This window comes from Athalia rosae, chromosome 8 (assembly GCF_917208135.1).
Source record: "Athalia rosae chromosome 8, iyAthRosa1.1, whole genome shotgun sequence".
Lineage (NCBI taxonomy): Eukaryota > Metazoa > Arthropoda > Insecta > Hymenoptera > Athaliidae > Athalia > Athalia rosae.
Genome location: NC_064033.1, coordinates 4,740,509 through 4,759,254, shown reverse-complemented (window position 1 = coordinate 4,759,254; position 18,746 = coordinate 4,740,509). Strand labels below are relative to the sequence as shown.

The 18,746-nt window shown below is 39.0% G+C and overlaps 2 protein-coding genes, 1 long non-coding RNA gene and 4 other non-coding genes across 17 annotated transcripts in view; 4 read left to right on the top strand and 3 right to left on the bottom strand.

Moving 5' to 3' along the window:
• Nucleotides 1-14,850, bottom strand: part of LOC105686322 (sodium-independent sulfate anion transporter-like) — an 18,897-nt gene extending 4,047 nt beyond the window's left edge. For 2 of the 7 annotated variants that reach the window (XR_007279993.1, XM_012401004.3), the window contains exons 1-5: nt 14,697-14,850; nt 10,657-10,855; nt 8,356-8,475; nt 4,243-4,328; nt 764-1,292 (exon numbers count right to left, since the gene is read on the bottom strand). Coding sequence is in view for 6 of the 7 variants with exons in the window: in XM_012401004.3 (XP_012256427.2) it covers nt 764-983 (220 nt within the window). In the remaining variant the exon portion in view is untranslated. Of the gene's footprint in view, nt 1-763; nt 1,293-3,110; nt 3,564-4,242; nt 4,329-5,224; nt 5,340-8,355; nt 8,476-10,656; nt 10,856-14,696 lie in introns of those variants that run through there. The other 5 variants (XM_048659917.1, XM_048659918.1, XM_048659919.1 and 2 more) reach the window with 5 other exon arrangements.
• Trnat-agu lies at nt 5,230-5,303 on the bottom strand. Its single transcript has one exon. It is a non-coding gene; the product is annotated as a tRNA-Thr (tRNA).
• Trnas-gcu lies at nt 6,542-6,623 on the top strand. Its single transcript has one exon. It is a non-coding gene; the product is annotated as a tRNA-Ser (tRNA).
• Nucleotides 7,522-7,594, top strand: Trnaf-gaa. The gene has a single exon. It is a non-coding gene; the product is annotated as a tRNA-Phe (tRNA).
• LOC105686323 (sodium-independent sulfate anion transporter-like) lies at nt 7,822-17,079 on the top strand. 5 transcript variants are annotated; one of them, XM_020852726.2, is made up of 9 exons: nt 11,570-11,759; nt 12,932-13,119; nt 13,584-13,721; nt 13,844-14,122; nt 14,554-14,863; nt 14,973-15,275; nt 15,648-15,885; nt 16,272-16,507; nt 16,989-17,079. In XM_020852726.2, the coding sequence occupies exons 1-9, from the start codon at nt 11,684-11,686 to the stop codon at nt 17,021-17,023; spliced, it is 1,803 nt and encodes a 600-aa protein (XP_020708385.2). In that variant the 5' UTR covers nt 11,570-11,683; the 3' UTR covers nt 17,024-17,079. The 5 variants fall into 5 exon arrangements, with proteins under 5 accessions (XP_048515879.1, XP_048515881.1, XP_048515878.1 ...); XM_048659922.1 differs by lacking the exon at nt 11,570-11,759 and adding an exon at nt 7,822-8,427 and having other exon boundaries at nt 14,554-15,275; XM_048659921.1 differs by having other exon boundaries at nt 11,567-11,759; nt 14,554-15,275.
• Nucleotides 8,780-8,861, top strand: Trnas-aga. The gene has a single exon. It is a non-coding gene; the product is annotated as a tRNA-Ser (tRNA).
• LOC110117032 lies at nt 15,145-18,746 on the bottom strand. The gene is made up of 4 exons (XR_007280000.1): nt 18,524-18,746; nt 15,539-15,862; nt 15,302-15,403; nt 15,145-15,174 (listed from the first exon to the last, which is right to left on the bottom strand). It is a non-coding gene; the product is annotated as an uncharacterized LOC110117032 (long non-coding RNA).

Below are 18,746 nucleotides of genomic sequence, written 5' to 3'. Positions count from 1 at the left end.
AGTCGAAAGCTAACAATTACTCATCGATTCTCCGCTTCTCTATGACTTCATGTTTACCGTAGTTGTTAAAATGTTCAAAAATAAACCTATATCTATGTACGCGTTTGACGAATATACTTTGACCTTTTCACACTTTCACTTATTATATGGACAAAAATATTGAGAGGGGGGGGGGGGGGGGGGGAAAGAAGATGGCTAACAGATTTTAATTTCGGTCACATACATATAGGAAAATTACCGTCATCTACTGTAATCGCCTACTGTGGTAACATGTGTGAGCAATAAATTAAAAATTTTCGTCCTTTTGTTCTCATGCGTTTCAGAAGTATAGAGTTACAGTTGTCACGTTATCGTGCTCTTTTTTTTTTTCAAATACTGCATTGAAAAAAAGGAAAAGAAAAGAAATCTAAAGAAAATGCCAACGATCAATTCGCGATGATATCATAGTGCATAATGTATCATTATCACGATTCGAGTCGAACCGTTTCTTTGCCTTATCTTCTCTCCGTATATAGACTTCTGGAAATATAATAATTAACGTTATAAATTCGAAGATGACGATACGCCTCGCGCGGTGCAGTCTCTTGAAATGAATTTTTTTTTTTTTCAAACGTCTCGAACCGTCGCTGGTGGAAAAAAAGAGAAATAAAAAATCAATCGGTATCGAACGAGACCCCGAAAACAAGAACACGTGTATTATTTCTTGGATCAGGCAACGCGATGGAAAAAGGAGAATGAAATCCGTCACCCGGATGATTCTTACCAGATATTTCGGAAATAGTGACTTTGTTCGTTTCCGTTTCGACGTTGATCCCCCCAAGTCTGTTTGACATATCGAACGTCGTTCGAGGCTCGTCAAAAATTCCTCCAACGATATTATCCGTCGGTTTAAAACCGGTCAATCTAACGTCCTTGTTGATTTGACGATCCCCGGCGGCCACTGCCGCGGATGCTTCTTCCTCGTTCAAGTTGTACTTTGTCATGTCGGCGAGCGATTGGCGATTTACAAAAAAAAAATAATCGTATAATTTCAAACGAATGGAGGAGCAAATTGATAAATTCGTTGTTACGCGGAGCGACGAATGAAGTAAAAAAAGAAAAAATACAAAAAAAAATACAAAAACACGTAAGATTACAAAGGGAAATAACGAAAATTTATAATCGAACTCGCGCCGATCGAAATCATCGGCTCGAATTATCCATCGCCGGTGTGATTAAAATTTGCAACACGCTCGAAAATCCTCTCAGTTCCGATCATGTGATGTAACGCGACCAAACTTTTGTCCGTAAACCTGTAACAAACACACAAGCGAACGAATGAAGATTAAATTTACGTAATAAACAACCAAATTGGAATGTAATACCGTAATTAACATTGTCGAGTATACGTATTGCCATAAACTCTTCAACTTCTACCGATATATACATACATGTATACGTGTACGTATATCGTACACATATGTACATACATATTAAACAAACGTCCGATACGAAAATAAATTTTCTGTTACCCATACGCGAATACACATCTAGTTACGTACCGTGTACTCGCATTATTACAGACCCCACTAATTTACTTTTAATTTGCTCTACCCATCAAGTGTATTGTACCTACACCGCTACACGGTCCGTTCGCCATTTTGTTTTTTTTGTTTTTTTTCGTTCGTTCCTTCCTTTTTCCTTTTGCAGTTTGATTTATTTTTCATTCCCTAAGCAGCGGTGAATGGAGTCGATTTCCGTTTCGAAGTTCTAACGCAAATTGAAGCGATATTGCACGTTACATACGTACCAACGTGGTACATTACATGCATATTATAGCGGAAAATTGAGCTCACTTGAATTTTCATTATTACATTATATAAAACCGAGCGTGTATCCTCGCATCGGAATTCGCAATTGCAACGATAGGTAGGTAGGTAGGTAGGTAGGTAGGTAGGTAGGTAGGGAGGGAGGGAAAAACACGAAACACGATTTGAACAATAAAAAAAATGGGACCAATTTTCTCGAGAAACGCGAGAGCTGCTGTCCCACCGACGATAAGAATTCAGATCGACTAAAGCCGTGTAAATTCTACTCTGGTGCAGGTGGTGCATCGAGAGATATATGCATTATACGTACATATACATACGAAAGAAGAATTCATCGTGTAATGTACGATGTACGCTCCATATTTGTGTATAATATTTTGACAATATTTTCTGCTACCTCTTTACAAATATCCGCAGACACGTGCGCGACGTGTGGTAACCCATTTCGAGATAATATTGTAAAATGAAATTCCAACGATTTTGATGTTTTAATATTTTTGTTGTTTTGTTTCTAAAGGGTAACGACGAATAGGTATATACACGCATCCGGTATCGATGTGCTGGCTCATATACGCGTGAACATGATGCGAAAGTTAGTTATAATTATAAGGCCTATAATCCTAGACGGGTAAATAGGTACGTACCAGATACGCATATACATGCCTAGGTAAATAAATTGAGTATCGATGCTTTCTCTAGATTAAGAATACCCATTCGCAAATTACATCGTCGTATATAGGTATGTATATGTACGTATTCGATTATTACATGGGATATATAATGATGATAAATAACGGTATAATTGGATTCACAATACGTAGTAAATTCCCCGAAGTTTTTATATCATTAACACCGATTTACGGGGCGGAAAGGGGGGGTGGGGGGGGGGGGGGGTAAGAGGAAAATGAAGTTTAGCAACCGAAACTAATAATTCCAGGAAGTAATTCAAGGCTTAAATTTACCCTGCATAATAAGTGAATTCGAAAAATACATATTGTACGTACGCAAACCTCGACTCCATGTAATTACCTATGTTCTTGTAATGCTTCTGTAGCACTGTAGCCGCTTTTTATTCTCACCCCATAAAACTAAGGAAAACTACTTTTATTATACACTTTGCTGGATTTTACTAGATTAATTTTCAAAGTTTCCCAGCAATCTTCTACGTGCCTATAATATACTATGTATCCTACGGTATCTGCATGCAGCTATACCTATTCGTTATAATGTACTATAAATCCTTACGTATATTCGTATTTTATATCCGATATACTTTGCGATTAGCGAATTGATTATATTTACCCTTATACGAAATAAGCTCTATTTTATTTCTCCCCAAGTCTATTTTCGTTTGGTTTTTTACTTTTTATTTCAACGATATTCGAACTCCACAATATTGAATTTACATTATTTCCGATTTTTCATTTTTTATTGATCGAACGCACACTCGCCACTGCAACTGATTAGACTATCACCTCGATATTTTTCACTCTAAATATCTTTCTTTATTTTTCGATTGATTTATTTAATTTATTTTCTTCGTTTTTTGTTCGACACAGAATATCAGAACAAAATTAATAAAACTAAAAACCGAGCGCGATATATTGTTTAAAAAATCGGACGATTGTTTTAAAATTAAAATCGAATTCAACGTTGAGTTAAATTCTTCGACTAATATATTTTAATTATCTCGGTATAATATTGCAAATAAATATTGGCGAACCGGACCCAATGCGGTGCCAACTTCAACTGGTTTTATAGAAGTAGCAAAAGGTGACAGACAGCTGGTGAAAATTTTACCTTTGGTATCCTACCCATACTAATATAGAATACATAAATACATATATACAGATATACATATGTAATAAATGCGATCTCGAGCGCATGCGCATTCAACATCAAAACAGAGCCACGTGCTCTAAAAAGAAAAAAAAAAAAAAAAAATAACTTTTGCAATGTGCTACTATCGGTTGCATACCTGTATAATCAGCGCATGATTATTCACAATTTTTTAATTAACGTCTAAAGGCAAAAAAGACGCAAAATATAGATAAAAATAATCAGAATTCCTTTTTCATCGTTATTAAATTCCCGGAGAATTTTGTGAATAGCGGTAAAAGTTGCATGGAAAAAAAGAATCAATTAAAACTAAATCTACGAACGAATCGATAAATAATTAGAGAAAAGAATCACAACATTGATAATAACATCAACCGAAATCCGAATATATGCGGATGGTATTAATTACCGTAACTGAAATCAATTAAAATACCTATGGCGATTGAGCTAAATATCCAGCAAACGTAGTATTATATCACATAGGATATTATAAAATTGCGCTAGGTCGGGTAAGGTTGAGATGGGTTACGTTAACGGGAAAAATTCATTTACAGTTGATCTAGTTTGCCCATAGGCGTGTAATAAGTATGCACACCTGATGCGTGTTCATCGATTGTGTGTATACAAGAAGAATATCTTCACGTAGATTAATTGATTAATTGAAATTCCGAACATCCGATACTGCGAGGAAAGAAGAGCAAAAAATTAGCAAAACAAGCCAGGTAGAAGAAGGAATAAGAATTATCAAAAATGTAGGTATATGCTACGTTTGATTTTCCGGTAAGTTTTCCAGGAATAAAAATTTTGTTGTAGTGTTGTTTTTTTTTTTCTTCTATCGTTCTCCTCCCACACACGTGCGATACAGATAGCATCTGAACGAGGTGTGCGCCGAGGAATGGGGAAAAATGTACAACAAACGACTTCCGGTGACGTTCATCGCCTGGTATAAAATATCCAATAGTTTTGCGAAAAGTTCATTCGAAATTTGCTTCACATGCGATGCTATTAATCGGGGATAACATGAACGTCGCACGTTCTGTCGTAGGGATAATGACGATAACCAGGTGCATATGTTACAAAACAAATGGTCTGTACGGATATGTACACGTACACGTGAACGAATGCGTCGAATTATTTTCACGATATTTGTTTTTCCCCGGTACACGAATGTACGAGTGTAACGTAGACGGTTACATCTAATTGCTGGATGCATCGTACGATATGATTATAATTATTGGTTAAAACGATCTTAGATCGATGGGAATTACAGGCGCGGATCACGTTCGATGTATCTCAACCGCTGGATCGGACGAATCTCGTGACGCGATAATTACGTGACCAACAGCGATGACGCGTGCAAGATTTTTCTTTCGCATTTTTTCACCTAGTTTTTCCCCCAGTCTATTTTTCCTTCGTATTTTCGAGCACCCGTATCCCTTTGGGCGGAGATGCGGAGAGTGAATGAAAAAAACAAAAAAAAATAAATTAAACGTGAAGGGGGAGGAGACGAATCGATTTGAAAACAAAATACAAAAAACTTAACACATCGGGCGTTCAAATTTGTGTATCGAACTCACCGATCAGGCCCCGGGGGGATTCGAACCCCCGATCTCCTGTTTACTAGACAGGCGCTTTAACCAACTAAGCCACGGCGCCTTGTTGGATGCGCATGCGAACGTGAAACATTTCTACCTGCAACAATTGCAACGAATTTTTCGTTAAAAAAAAAAAATTAATTTTCTCTCACTTTTCAATTTTCCCCACGCCCGGATCGACGTCCTCGTCGCCGGCTCGTGGGAAATGAATATCGCAAAAAAAAGAAACCTGTGAGGCGAAAGAAGCGCGCGAGAGAAAAAAAAATTTGTTAATTAATTTTCACGCAATTATGCAACGGCAAATAAATTATGATAAAAAAGCAGAATCGATCGATTTCGCGATACTTGTGCGCAAGAAAAAATTCTAGAGCGTCTGTTGACCGAGAATTTTTTTATTATACCTTATTTGAAATCTATCGATGATTTGCGACTTTGATCAACGGCTTAATTAAACGACTACGGAGAGCGTACGTACGAGATTCAGTTTTATTTCGCAAAAAAAAGAAAAAGAAAGAAAATCTACGCTGTAATTTATGGACGACATATTTATGAGAAAACATTCTGGTAGCATGACCGCGATATGTTAATTAAATCACCTCTATAGATTCGACTATTTGACCGGCAAATATTGTAAGAGTTTTTAAAAAAAAAAGAAAGCAGAGTGAATGCAAAAATGGTTTTAGAAATTCGGCAAACGTTGTCGTTTGCCATTCTAAACGATATACGTTTACAACGAGCGGTTTAATGCGCGCAGGTGAAAGGATTTTTTCGTTTCACCGATCGATCGGCTATAAACGTTATTGTAACTGTCTACGTAACTAGTATACGTACGAACTGTACGTATACTTAAATTTTCTAAAACTTTAAAGATTTAATTGTCATTCAATTCGGTTGTCGAGGAACTTTGCAAAACAAGCGTTAACGATCCGCGGTATGTTATACGCGCACACACACGGCAGGTGAATAATTTAATTTGCGTAACAAAAATTTGACTCCAGAGAAGAGATGTATGTACGTACGAGTACGTAGTGTACGTATAGACGTATGTAGTACATATGTAGAGCAATTCCATTGTCTAGAAGTTAGTGAAACGTAACTATGTACACCGTGCATACCTATGTGTACGTATTATACAAGTTATAAACGATGTAGTAATTTCCATTGTTACATAATAAAATCGAGGTCGCGTTTCTTACGAATTACAAAATCTGTATACGATAAAATGTAACGCTGACTATCGAAGTTTGAGTCCTTAAACTTGACCTTGAAACAATTTGGCAAGATGCACATCTTTCATCGGACGAGGTGGCCGAGTGGTTAAGGCGTTGGACTGCTAATCCAATGTGCTCTGCACGCGTGGGTTCGAATCCCATCCTCGTCGGACCCCTTTTTGCAATTTTTTTTTTTTCATCCACATTGCGTTATGCGAACGAAAATCAAATCAAATTGTTGCAGAGAAGGTGTGTTTTTTTTTTTTCTCCCAATTAAAACTACGACGTCGTAATCAGTGATAGAAAAACAAAATAATAATAAGAAGAAGAAGAAAAAGAAGAATAAGAAAGATTCGTTGAAAATAATGGACGTGGATAAATCGGAGGGCAAAAATGAATTTCACATCTAATGAGAAACTATTATCGATAATAATTAAAAACCCATCAATAATGACGATCGATAAACGAGAATAACAATAATAATTGACCACCCCTGTTGATTGACAACTTAATTTACAGCGTCATTAACTCGGTTGTCAATAACCTGGGGTATGCGAGACTCGTTTCATTTAATTTATTTTTCTTTCGCAGGCATTCCCCTCATAACGTCGTGTCGGAAACGTGTGGCACTGAAGTGTGGTCTAGGTTAAGTCGTTCAGTTTATAAAATAAAAGGTCTACTAGAGCGATGAGAAAAAACCACGATTTTAAAGAAGAATGAAGTTAAAATAAAATGAGAAATAAATTTAGAAAAAACGTGAGCGTTTTTGCTGAACGTTATTTAAGCGTTGTCGTTTCGAACGGAACGTTTACTTTGAACAAAGAAGAGCAGTGCTCGAATGAAATGAGATTGATTATTATCCATCTTCGAATAATTTGATAAATTCATTTCTGAACCACTCGTCGCTACGAGGAACGCTTGAAGACTTTTTTGAAATGCGCTGTACTCCCTCGTCTTCCTAATATGATTAGGAATATTATTTCGCTTTGACCTTTACAATTTTTTTCTTTAAAGTTATAAAAAAATTATGAAATTACTGTAATTATTGACGCAAGTCTACCCCCATCAGCCGAAATAGCTCAGTTGGGAGAGCGTTAGACTGAAGATCTAAATGTCCCCGGTTCAATCCCGGGTTTCGGCAGTCTTTTTGCCCTCCTCTTTTCGACGACGAACTTTCACTCATTTACGAGCCGATCTTTCGACAATCAAACTTCTCTGGAAAAAAAGAACTTTTTTTATTCCCCCGGCTCTTCTTTGCCTCCGTCAATTTTGTACAAACATCGGTTTCCAGGTCGTCGAACAGAGAAGAGGGAGGGGGGAAAAAAAAATGTCGAAAACAAATTTGATTAATTTTCGAATCGATAACAACAATCTGGGTGCATAAAATTTATCCATCGATACACGACCCGCTATTTGTTGAACATATTTTCCGCGCGCACGAAGCAGATGTGTTTACAATATTTTAATCTACATCGATGAATCAGTTTAGGTTACATAGAACCATAGTATCGTAATTGTATAATAAACTTTGATCTGCAGGTTGCAGCAACATTATATCGCTGCCGATAGAAAGCTGTACGATAATCGGCCTATGCATACAATGCCCGCTACACCTACTGGACTGATGAATTTCGATTGAAATAATTTTTCACAAACCAGAGAATATCGAACGTGATTCGGTGTGACGTTTGCGTTCGCTCCCAGCTTTCGTTTTTCCATCATTTTATCTATTCTCTTTCTTTCTTCTATCAGACAGCGTTAGAAAAATGTAAGAGCGGCGAAATAGTTAACGTTGAAAGTTATCGCGATGACGGTGTAATAAATGATAATAAAATTCACGTGTCAGTGTTACAAAATAACGTGTGAACCGGATTTTTCTCTAAAAATAATTTCGAATATTACCTAGTGAGAGAATGTCATCATCGGAAAGAGAAAATTCCAGTGACTGCGGTTCACTTCAGGTGTTGGTTACGAGTGAGTATCCATTCATCATATCCTCAAACGAATCGTTCGGCTTCGACTCTGAAAACAATTGAACGAAATCAATACACTTGATCGATGAGTAAATAATTATTTGAAACGAAAAAAAAAAAAAAAACGAACGATTTTCAATTTCACTTTTCATTTTCGCCGTTATTTTTTCTCACGACACCAGACGTTTTGTTTGTTCTTCCAAAAAAAAATTATTGCACGCTCTTTGTTTGAACAGGTGAAATAAATCTGTTGTACGGAACAAGAGTGACACGTTCACTTCGTCGATTCACGGAGTTGTTGTTTAACAAAAAAGTAAGAGAAGCAGAAAATTTAAGGGGACTCTTATCGTTCAGCAGTCGTGGCCGAGTGGTTAAGGCGTCTGACTAGAAATCAGATTCCCTCTGGGAGCGTAGGTTCGAGTCCTGCCGACTGCGAATTGAATTCTTTTGAATTTCACCGCTTTATTTCACGTTCTTTTTACCCAAACGACCGCCTATTTTATCGCCAAATGTTCCACCTGGACCGCGAGAGCTCGATAAAACGATAACCACTGGTCTAGCTACCCGAATTTTGTTTTTACTCCGTTGACAAAGTGTCAGGAAAATGAAAAGTAGATGTGATTTCCAATTATATGGTACCCACCCGGAATCGTATCCGTGACATTGATCAGCTGCTTTATGGTTACTGACTACGAAAACCGCGAGGGTATTCGGTATATAAGTAGTACATGCTTACAGATCGGTCTATCTCAGCTTTGTATATACCTATGTACCAGACGTATGTAATCCGTGACATAATCCGTGACATTCTCCGCGAGAAAAATGAGCCAATAACTAACGAGCAATAAACGCGCGAACCGCGTTGCGGGTGTACAAGTTGAATAAAGAATTACTTATAATACATAAGTATATGCTCGTTGTAACGTATATATACAACAATACTATTTTATCGAGAGCTATGTGGCATTGCATTTTTACAATTCCTCCTTACTTAAGCAAAATAAAAATATCCGTACACGTGAATATGAGAATGTATGAAAAAATTTTTGTTTTTTTTCAAAGCATTCCGTTCATTCTTATTCTTTTTTCTCCTTTTTCGGATCAGGTAATAAGCTGAAACATCCGTTTCGTCTACAACGGTAAACTAGTATCAATTTCAGCTTAATTAATAACCAAAAACGATAAGGTTCTTAATTGATCGATTTTTTTTTTTTCTTTGTTTTTGTAATACTTGACGCTCTAATCGCTTATCTGTACGCACGTGACTGAATCGCCCACGTAACATCGATGCATACGTATATCCGTAATCCCTTTTATATACTATTGTATAATCATCGAGCGTACATACTATGTAAATACATAAATCGAATGTACGTACGTACGTGTAAAAATTAACGTTTATGCCCATGAAACTTGTGTAAAAGTAAGTCAAACGATTATCCGATTTTACGAAGAAAACCAACTAATAATGACAACGTATTTTTCAAATCCGCAACTACCTTCGTGTCCTACTACTTTTGCAGTAATTCAATTAACCCTCCATATACGATCACATAATCATCGTTATGTGGAACATCGTTGCAGAGCCAACCTCGTACACCGTATGTTATTAACCGTCACATAGAAAAGCTATGATTTTTTTTTCAAGTATACATTTACCAGAATTTCATTATATTCATACGTATTACACGAATTGTATAGGAAATTTCATTACGAAATCATTATTTTGCCATATTTTACTTCGTGTGTTTCAAAGTTTTTTACCCAATTTTCTGCGTTGCCATGTTCATTCGAAAGTATGGAAACGTTAATGGCTGGCAAAATGGTGGAAGAGAGTAAACGATAGAAAAAAAAACACCTGGCTAATTTTCAATTACGTTTGTCGCGAAATACCCCATACACGTATGTAGGTACGGTACTTACATACATGACGTGTACATAAGCATTGCAACATCGGTGAGAAATCGAGTGAATTTATAGTAAATGTCCTTTGCGTGTTTGAATATATTCACATAACATTAATCTATATAATAATGCGAGCGTAGAATTGTAGATTGAATCGACAATGCTGAAGTAGGTACGGCATTAGAACGACCGTAAGTAACGAGGTATGGGCAGAGGCGGTTTGTTTTTTTTTTTTTTTTTTTTTAACGCAGAAGGAAAAAAAATCTACGTCCGATATATCAACGCGGCGAACGAAACAATGAGATTGAAATTGTCCCGTACCGACCTGTTTTTTTTTTTTTTTTTTCCGTAAATACTTGAATCTTTTCTTCTTCGAAGTTCGTTTTTCTCGTCGCTTATCTTCTCCTTTTTTCATTTTCCTTTTCCGTTTCGTCCAGCACACGTCATCCGTCATCATCAGCTGGACTATAGTTCATTAGAAGTTCAAGTTTATTCAGCACGCGATGTTCGTACAATAATACAATCTGCAATAATCAAGGAAAGTATCAGGTGGAAATACGCACGTGATATATCGAGTGTTTCCATTATATCATGTACAATCCATACCGGATTTATTGAAACAATCGTTTACTGCGTGTTACTTAAAAATTGTTACAAGGTATATCGTGATAGAAAAAAAATATGATTCATTTTTTTTTTTAGTATACAGGTGAAAATTGGATAACATAAAAAGGAAAAATGAAGGATCGTCGAAATATTACGAGGATCGTCGAACGACGATGGGCATCGAATTCGTACTGCTCAGATGTATAGTTAAAAGAAATCTGAACCGGATAGAGAAATTTTTCAATTACGGATAATTAAGAATAATTCGTATTATTCGGTTTACGATCATGTCATCGGTATGTTTTACGTTATTACGCGAACCACATTCATAAGTATGTACGTATAATCGGAATAACATAACATTAGAAAATAATATACATATGACGATGTCGCGTTTCCTATTTCGTCTTCAGTTTCGTCTCGTCGTTCGTACCGAAACGATTCGAGTATGTCGAGACAAAGAAAACAACTTGCAAAATTGAAATAGAGAGAAAGAAGAAACGAAGAGGAAAAATCCGTTTCTTCTGTCTTCGAATTAAAATCAAAATACACAAGAGAGAAGAAAAAAAATAACACGAAATTAGCTGATGCTAATAATAATAATAATAGAAAGTTTGTACAGATATAAAATAAATAACTCAGTCGACGATTTTTTCCTTTCATTTCGTTTCACACTTTTTCTTCGATTTTCTTTTTCTCTATTGTTGCAAATAAATATTAATATCCATCATAATTCATTTGTCGCGATGTCCGCGCGTTCGTTTGCGAACGATCGTCGAGTCAGGGACTCCGATGTGACGTACGCTGCCGTTCCTGCGTCGAGTGAGTAAAACGAATTATTAATGAAAAATTATATTTGAAAAACATATTCGCTGTTTTTTTTTCGATTTTTCTTTCTTATCGTAGCTAATCAACTAGATTGCCCCTAACATATACAAAGGAAGTCTATCGTCATGAGATCCGTAATATCTCTGATCTCCCTTTTTTTTTTTTTTTCTAATTTTTATCACTGTGCACACTGCACATAGTATATATAATACACAAAGTTAAGATTTGATCAGCCGCATTCCTAACACTCCCTCTACCCCATGTACCGACAAATTTAAAACAAGAGATAGAATAAACAAACAAAAAATCGGACCAATTTTCTTCCTAAAAATTCATCGTTGTTTGTTTATCAAATTTTATCGTCCATATAAATACCGACGGTTGTCGGAAATTGATTTTTATACAGAATGATAAAATAAGAAATTTGAAAAGCTTTTCGTCAAAGTTGCATAAAATTCCCAGCAATCACACGGTATACAATTACCGCATAAACGTTGACACCGTCATAAAAATTAGTCCGGTTAAATAAATTTCTTTCGTACACAAATAGTAAAGAACACAGATAAGGTATTACTAATACCGCTGATCAGGATGATTCGGAACACTTACAATATTATGATTAGATACATATTTTCGTTTTTTTATATTCTTTATCAGCGTAGAAAGCCCACGATATATTGTCACGTCACCGCAACACAGAGAGATACACTCGACTTTCGGCTGTCAAGAACTCTTTTATAACTCTCGTTAAGCTTTTCATTCTCGGAGTATTCATTAATCGTTGAAGTGATACCGATAGCGTAGGCCGAGCACGGTATAAGTTCTTCCTCCTTGTATCGACTCGCGCGTAAAAAAAGTGACAATAATAATAAGTAAAAAAAAAAAAAAAATAAGCGGAAGGAGCCAAAAACCATAGTTTTTTCAATTATGAATATACGAAACGTGATAGCTGCGGTCGGTGACAGAGGTTGGTCTAAAATGGTCTTTATTTTGTTTTTTGCTCCACAAAAAGGAAAGAAAAATATAAATTGTCGCATCTGCAGTGAATCGAACGATATTAATTAAAAATTGGAGAATCGGAATGGAAAAAAGATTCAAAATCGGAAGCGGATGGTATAACGGTAATTAAGATAAAAAAAAAGAAAAAAAACGACGTTATTTTGCAGGGGAAGAAATGTCGTCGGTGAAATGTGACGTGAAAGATACGGTGCGGCGAAGAATACCGATAATATCTTGGCTACCGTATTACACATGGGATAAATTACTGCAGGATTGTTTAGCGGGTTTGACCGTAGGTCTGACGGCTATTCCCCAAGGAATCGCTTACGCTATTGTTGCCGGACTTCCTGCCCAGGTTGGGATAATAATAATATTAATAACAACAACATGTAAACCTACACGTAGAGATGGTGAATTAATCGTCGTTCCCAACTTTGTAATTTTCCTCTGTTCGAACTTCCCCGTCTCCGGTAATGGGAGCCTCGGAATACACGAAATTTCTCAAACTCTGTTTATCGGATTTGGATATCTAGCGGAAAATAACTGAGAGGAGTGAGAAAAAGTGAAAAGAAAAACAATTCCGGGATACGCCCTTTTGGTTTTCAACGTCTTATAACAATCTCTCACCACCTCCTCTGTATCGTATTCTCCGTTAGATCGATTCAAATGACGTTGCAAAGTGATTCTATATTCATTATTTATCTCCTATATCTCGTCAATATAATAATCGTAGCGTACGAAATTTTTGTATTCGAACTAATTGAAAAAAGGGGGTGGGGAAAAAACGAAAGTTTGACGAAATCTTTTCTCAAATTACAGTACGGTCTCTACAGCGGATTCGTCGGATGTTTCGTTTACTTGTTTCTCGGCGGCAGTAAAGATATTACTATAGGACCCACCGCCATAATGGCGCTGATGAGCCAAAGCTACACCAGCCGACTCGGACCCGACGGTGTGGTAATTAAAAAACTAGAATAAACGGACTAATGGAAACGATGACGGAGATAAAGAGATTCAACGATTACAAACCTCCGCTTCGTTTTACTTTGTTTGTTTTTTTTTTTTCTTTCAAACCGCAGGTCCTGCTCTGCTTTTTGTCCGGTTGCGTGATATCGGCCTTTGGTATATTGCAACTTGGATTTTTGGTGGATTTCATAAGTATGCCGGTTACGTCCGGTTTCACGAACGCCGCGGCTATAACCATAGCGGCCTCCCAATTAAAATCTTTGATAGGATTGACCGGCGGTGGAAATAGTTTCATAGATTCAATCAGAGCGGTAATTGAGAACATAAAGGACACGAGTTTATGGGACACCGTTCTCGGGATATCCTCCATCGCGCTACTGGTCGGCCTCAAGGTGAGACAATCGCAACTCCTTCTCCCCTCCGTTTCGAAAAACAAAAAACAGCCCTCATTTCCTCCGATGAATCCGGAATGCCGGATTCACAGCCGGACGAAGATATAAAATATACCCTCGTCCGGATCCGCGAGACGTTTCTCTTCCTCGGTGCCAATTAAAACAATGGCGCGTAGCCAGAAAAAGAGAAGAATTTTCTCAACTTTTCTAACTGAAATTCAGGATTCTCATTCCGAGCGAGCGTACGCCCGCTGTAACCGACCACCAACAGGTGGTGACGGATGGAGCGTGCGAAAACAAGCGGTATCTCTCTCCTTCCGTTCGTTTTTCTTTTCCGAACGAAGGGGGGCGGAAAAACCCGGAGGAAAGAGTCGAAATCGAAAATAACGGCGACCCGTCGCCGGTGAAATGACGATATTATTAATTTTCAGCAACTGAGAGGCGACCGTCGCGGAAGTTGGGTCTACAAGATAATTTGGGTATTATCTCTGGCGCGTAACGCTGTTGTGGTAATACTGGCTACCGTGTTGGCTTACATTTTCTACATAAACGGTATAGAGGCCTTCAAACTCACCGGGACGATCGCCGAGGGTCTTCCGCCCTTCGGGTTACCGCCGTTCTCCATATGTTACAACAATCGGACGTACAACTTCGGCGAGACGGTGAGCGAATTGGGAAGTTCGTTGATATCGGTACCCCTGATCGCTATTCTCGAGAGCATCGCCATAGCCAAGGCCTTCGGTGAGTCTGAAACTATGGAAATAAAACTGGAATCCGATTATCCGGTGTTCGCGCGCTTCTGGATTTCGATAGTTTTTCCATGGCACTTTTATTTTTATCCTCCGCCCAGCGAAGGGGCGTTCCTTGGACGCCACCCAGGAGATGCTGGCTCTCGGCGCGTCCAACATACTTGGAAGTTTTTTTCGCTCGATGCCGACCACCGGAAGTTTCACGCGTACCGCCGTCAACAATGCCTCGGGTGTCCAGACCCAAATGGGGGGAGTGGTGACCGGTGCGTTGGTCCTTTTGGCCTGCGGATTGCTGACTTCGACCTTCGAATTTATACCAAAGGCCGCGTTAGCGGCGGTGATAATAGTCGCCATGTATTACATGCTGGAATTCGAGACGTTCAGGGTACTCTGGCGTACGAAAAGTGAGTGAACAGAAAATTTTTTCCACCTCGATTCGTATGTATATTAAAATTATCCGATCCTCCGAGTAGCTTGAATTCTGCCGATGTCGACTAATCGACTCCGGTCGACGAGACTTCGATTCCCTTATCTGAAAAAGGTATAAAAAAGTCAGCAAAAAAAAAAATAAAAGACAACTCGTTTTTTATCCCCGTCGATTTCCGAGTGAAAACAAACAAAAAAAAAAAAATACTAAAAGTTTGCGCGCGTTCTAAATTGCCCTGACCTGGTTCGATCGCTCCCAACGCTTTCGAACGAATGAATTTTTCCTCGATTCGCTCAATCGACGGCAACAATTTTCTCACTTTATTTTCTCCGCCTTTCCTTTTTTTCAGAGGTAGATATAATCCCTCTGACCGCGACGATCGTCTGCTGCGTATTCCTGAGCTTGGAATACGGTATGATCATCGGTATAGCCGTGAATCTCGTTCTCCTTTTGTATTTTACCGCGAGGCCCGGCGTCCTCGTGGTCGAAGAAGAGGCCGTACACGGCGTCCGAGTACTCCTCATCACCCCGAGACAATCTCTGAGTTTCCCCGCGGCCGAATACCTGAGGGAAGAAGTAATCGCCAGGTGAGAAGAATTGAAAAACGGAGTCCGCAGTCGGTCGATCGATAAATTTCACCCGCAAAAATCGTTTCAGCGCGATCGAAAACACGCGGTGCATTTCCTCTGCTTGGTTTACATCGACGAATAAAATGTACGCACATGTGTACGACACACACGCGAAACGATAAGGAGGTCGTGCGAAGACCTTGAGAATATTTAATCGTATAGTTCTGGGCATAAGCCGATATGATTTTATCTTTGACCGAATCAATCGCGGTAGCGGTGTGTGGTATGTACCTACACATTTTCACACGGTGCAGCGAAAACGCGAAGAGGAAAGAAAAAAATAAATAAATAAATAAAAATAAAGCAAAATCCAGTAGCGATAAATATCGCGAAAATTCTTTCAGATGCGAATCGAAGGCCGAAAATATACCGGTGATTTTGGACGGTCGTCACGTTCACAGGATCGACGCAACGGTGGCGAAAAATTTGAAATTTCTCCAAACCGATTTGGAGTCGAGGAAACAGACGCTGATATTCTGGAACTGGATACCGGATGTCCGAGCCACCTTGGAAAGTTACGACGTCTCGTTGGCCGAACATTTTAAAACTTCGCCAACTATTGGCGACATTTTCATCGAAGGTAAAGGAAAATTTTCTTTTCACCGCCCCCGGAAAGACTCGCGTTATCATCGCGAAGCTTCTGCGGCGATTTTCGTAATGAAAGATAACAGAAATAAAATGATAGAAATTGAAATTTGACGAAACGAGAATTGAAGAAAAGAGAAGAGAAGAAGAAAAAAAAAAACAACTAAATCAAAATGGCGACTATTCAACCGTGAAACGAGACGCGCGAACGGCAAATTATCAAATTAATTATCAAATACCATTTGATATTACTTTATGGAACAGATAAGAAAAACGTATACGACGTGCATTACGTGTACGTACACATAATAAACCTATTATCGCGTTCGCCGTTGCAACGGAACAATTTAATTACCTAGAGATAGCGTTTCGATGCACTTCCCGTTGTACGTTGTTATATTCACTCCGTACGATACACGACGGCGAATAACATCGTTTATTCGTTGCATATATGTATTTTTTTTTTTTTCTTTCAGAAAATCAAGTACCCGACTCCGTCACATCGGAATGATGTACCGAAATCTGCACACGAGCAATCCGGAGTAAAAAAAAGTAGAATAACAAAAACAAAAAAAAAAAACTAATTAATAAAATAAAGACAGTATCCGCCTCGTAGGCGGCAGCAAATTTCTACAACGCCGCGATTCGGTTGAAAATGGTCGGGATCAACGCACGCAGGCGTCGAAATATTCGAATTTCTCGATTTACGAGCGAAGCCGAGCTTAGCTGAATTCAGGGTAGCCAGGGGCGCGGGGTCTTGTTTTGAGGCGTCACCTCTACCAGGCCCTCAAGGTGACTAGTAACAACAAAGCGTCACGCCGGTGGCTAACTTGTAAGCCGACTCCGGCACAACTCGGGTTTTTCGTCATAGAAAGAGGAATTCGAATATTTCGCGACGCCTGCGCGTTAATCGGCGACGATTTTCAACTAAATCGCATTGTGTACAATGTACTAATTATCTTATTACGTAATTATACAAAGTATCCCGATAATCGATGTAAATATTTCCATACATAAATGTAGATTTTATAATTACGCATTTGAATGTATATTCGTATTACACATGTAGATGACGTAGGGGTACCGAAAATATATTCGAGAATTTTCTCTCCTTTTTGTCTCAACGCTAGTTTTGCTTATTTTCTTTTTGTTGGCCAAAAAATCGTAGGGCTACTCGTTTCAGTCTCTGAGAAAGTGGAAACTGGAATACCGCAACGTTGATACGCTTATCCCGGTAATAATTATTTGTAATTTGATACAACGAAGTGTAATCATCCGATTACAGAGCGTACGTGATGTTTCCTCCCCCGTATCTCTAGGATTGAATAATTCGTTCTCTGAATTTACAGAACATCCGCGTGACGGTCAACCAACACCGGCACCGTCGGTGGTGGTGGTGGTGGAAAATTAGATCTACGGCGAGCCGTGAATCGGTTCTTTTTAAAACAACCGGTCAAGATTCTAGCGTTCAAAATTCATTCGCACACGCCGCGAGTGAGACAAACGTGACAACGAAACGTAGACGACACGTACCCATCGTCACGAAAAACTACCCAGGAATCAGCGCCCTATTTTCGACCGGAAGTCGAAATAATTTTCCCTCCCCCGTTTCCGATGAAACGACGATCCTTTCGCGGCGGCTGAAAATAGAGAGAAAAGGAAGGTAGTAAAATTTCGACCAGAGCGCGGGAGCGTCGAGGGGTAGATTCTTAGGGGTCCAAGAATTTGGAAAATCGTTGTACAATTTTTCCACCGATCCTCCATCCCCTTCCTCCGGCCTTACGGGGCGTCTGATCACGAAGTTGATTGTTCGTTGATATAAAATTTCAAAGTCGAAATATGAGCGATTTGCCGAACGTCGCGGGGTACCGTATGGGTAGAACCGGACGAAGCAGTGAATCCCCCCGTAGGGATAAATCGAAGACGGAGACGGGGAGGTATTCGAAAAAGGGGAGGAGGGGGGAGAGACAAAAAAAAATATCGACACGGTGGAACGAGGTACGCTACGTACGTGGGGAGGAGAGCGGGGGCAACGGCGAGGGGGAGTTTCTCGATCGATTGCCAAAACCCCCTCGAGCGCTTGCGCCCTCCGTCGACGTCGGGTTCGTCGTCGTGGCTCGACGTAGTCGTCGGTAGAATTTTAGTTTAGAAACGACGCCGTCCGTCGGGGCGCCGTGTGTATATACCGCTTAGCGACTCCACTTGCCATTCGAATACAGTGACGACGACCTGGT

Bases quoted from the DNA above. Each gene is read 5' to 3' on its own strand.
- LOC105686323 (XM_048659921.1), top strand. From the start codon at position 11,684: ATGTCCGCGCGTTCGTTTGCGAACGATCGTCGAGTCAGGGACTCCGAT. The intron at 11,760-12,931 runs GTGAGTAAAACG...GTTATTTTGCAG, and splicing joins CGCTGCCGTTCCTGCGTCGA to GGGAAGAAATGTCGTCGGTG. The intron at 14,123-14,553 runs GTGAGACAATCG...ATTAATTTTCAG, and splicing joins CGCTACTGGTCGGCCTCAAG to CAACTGAGAGGCGACCGTCG.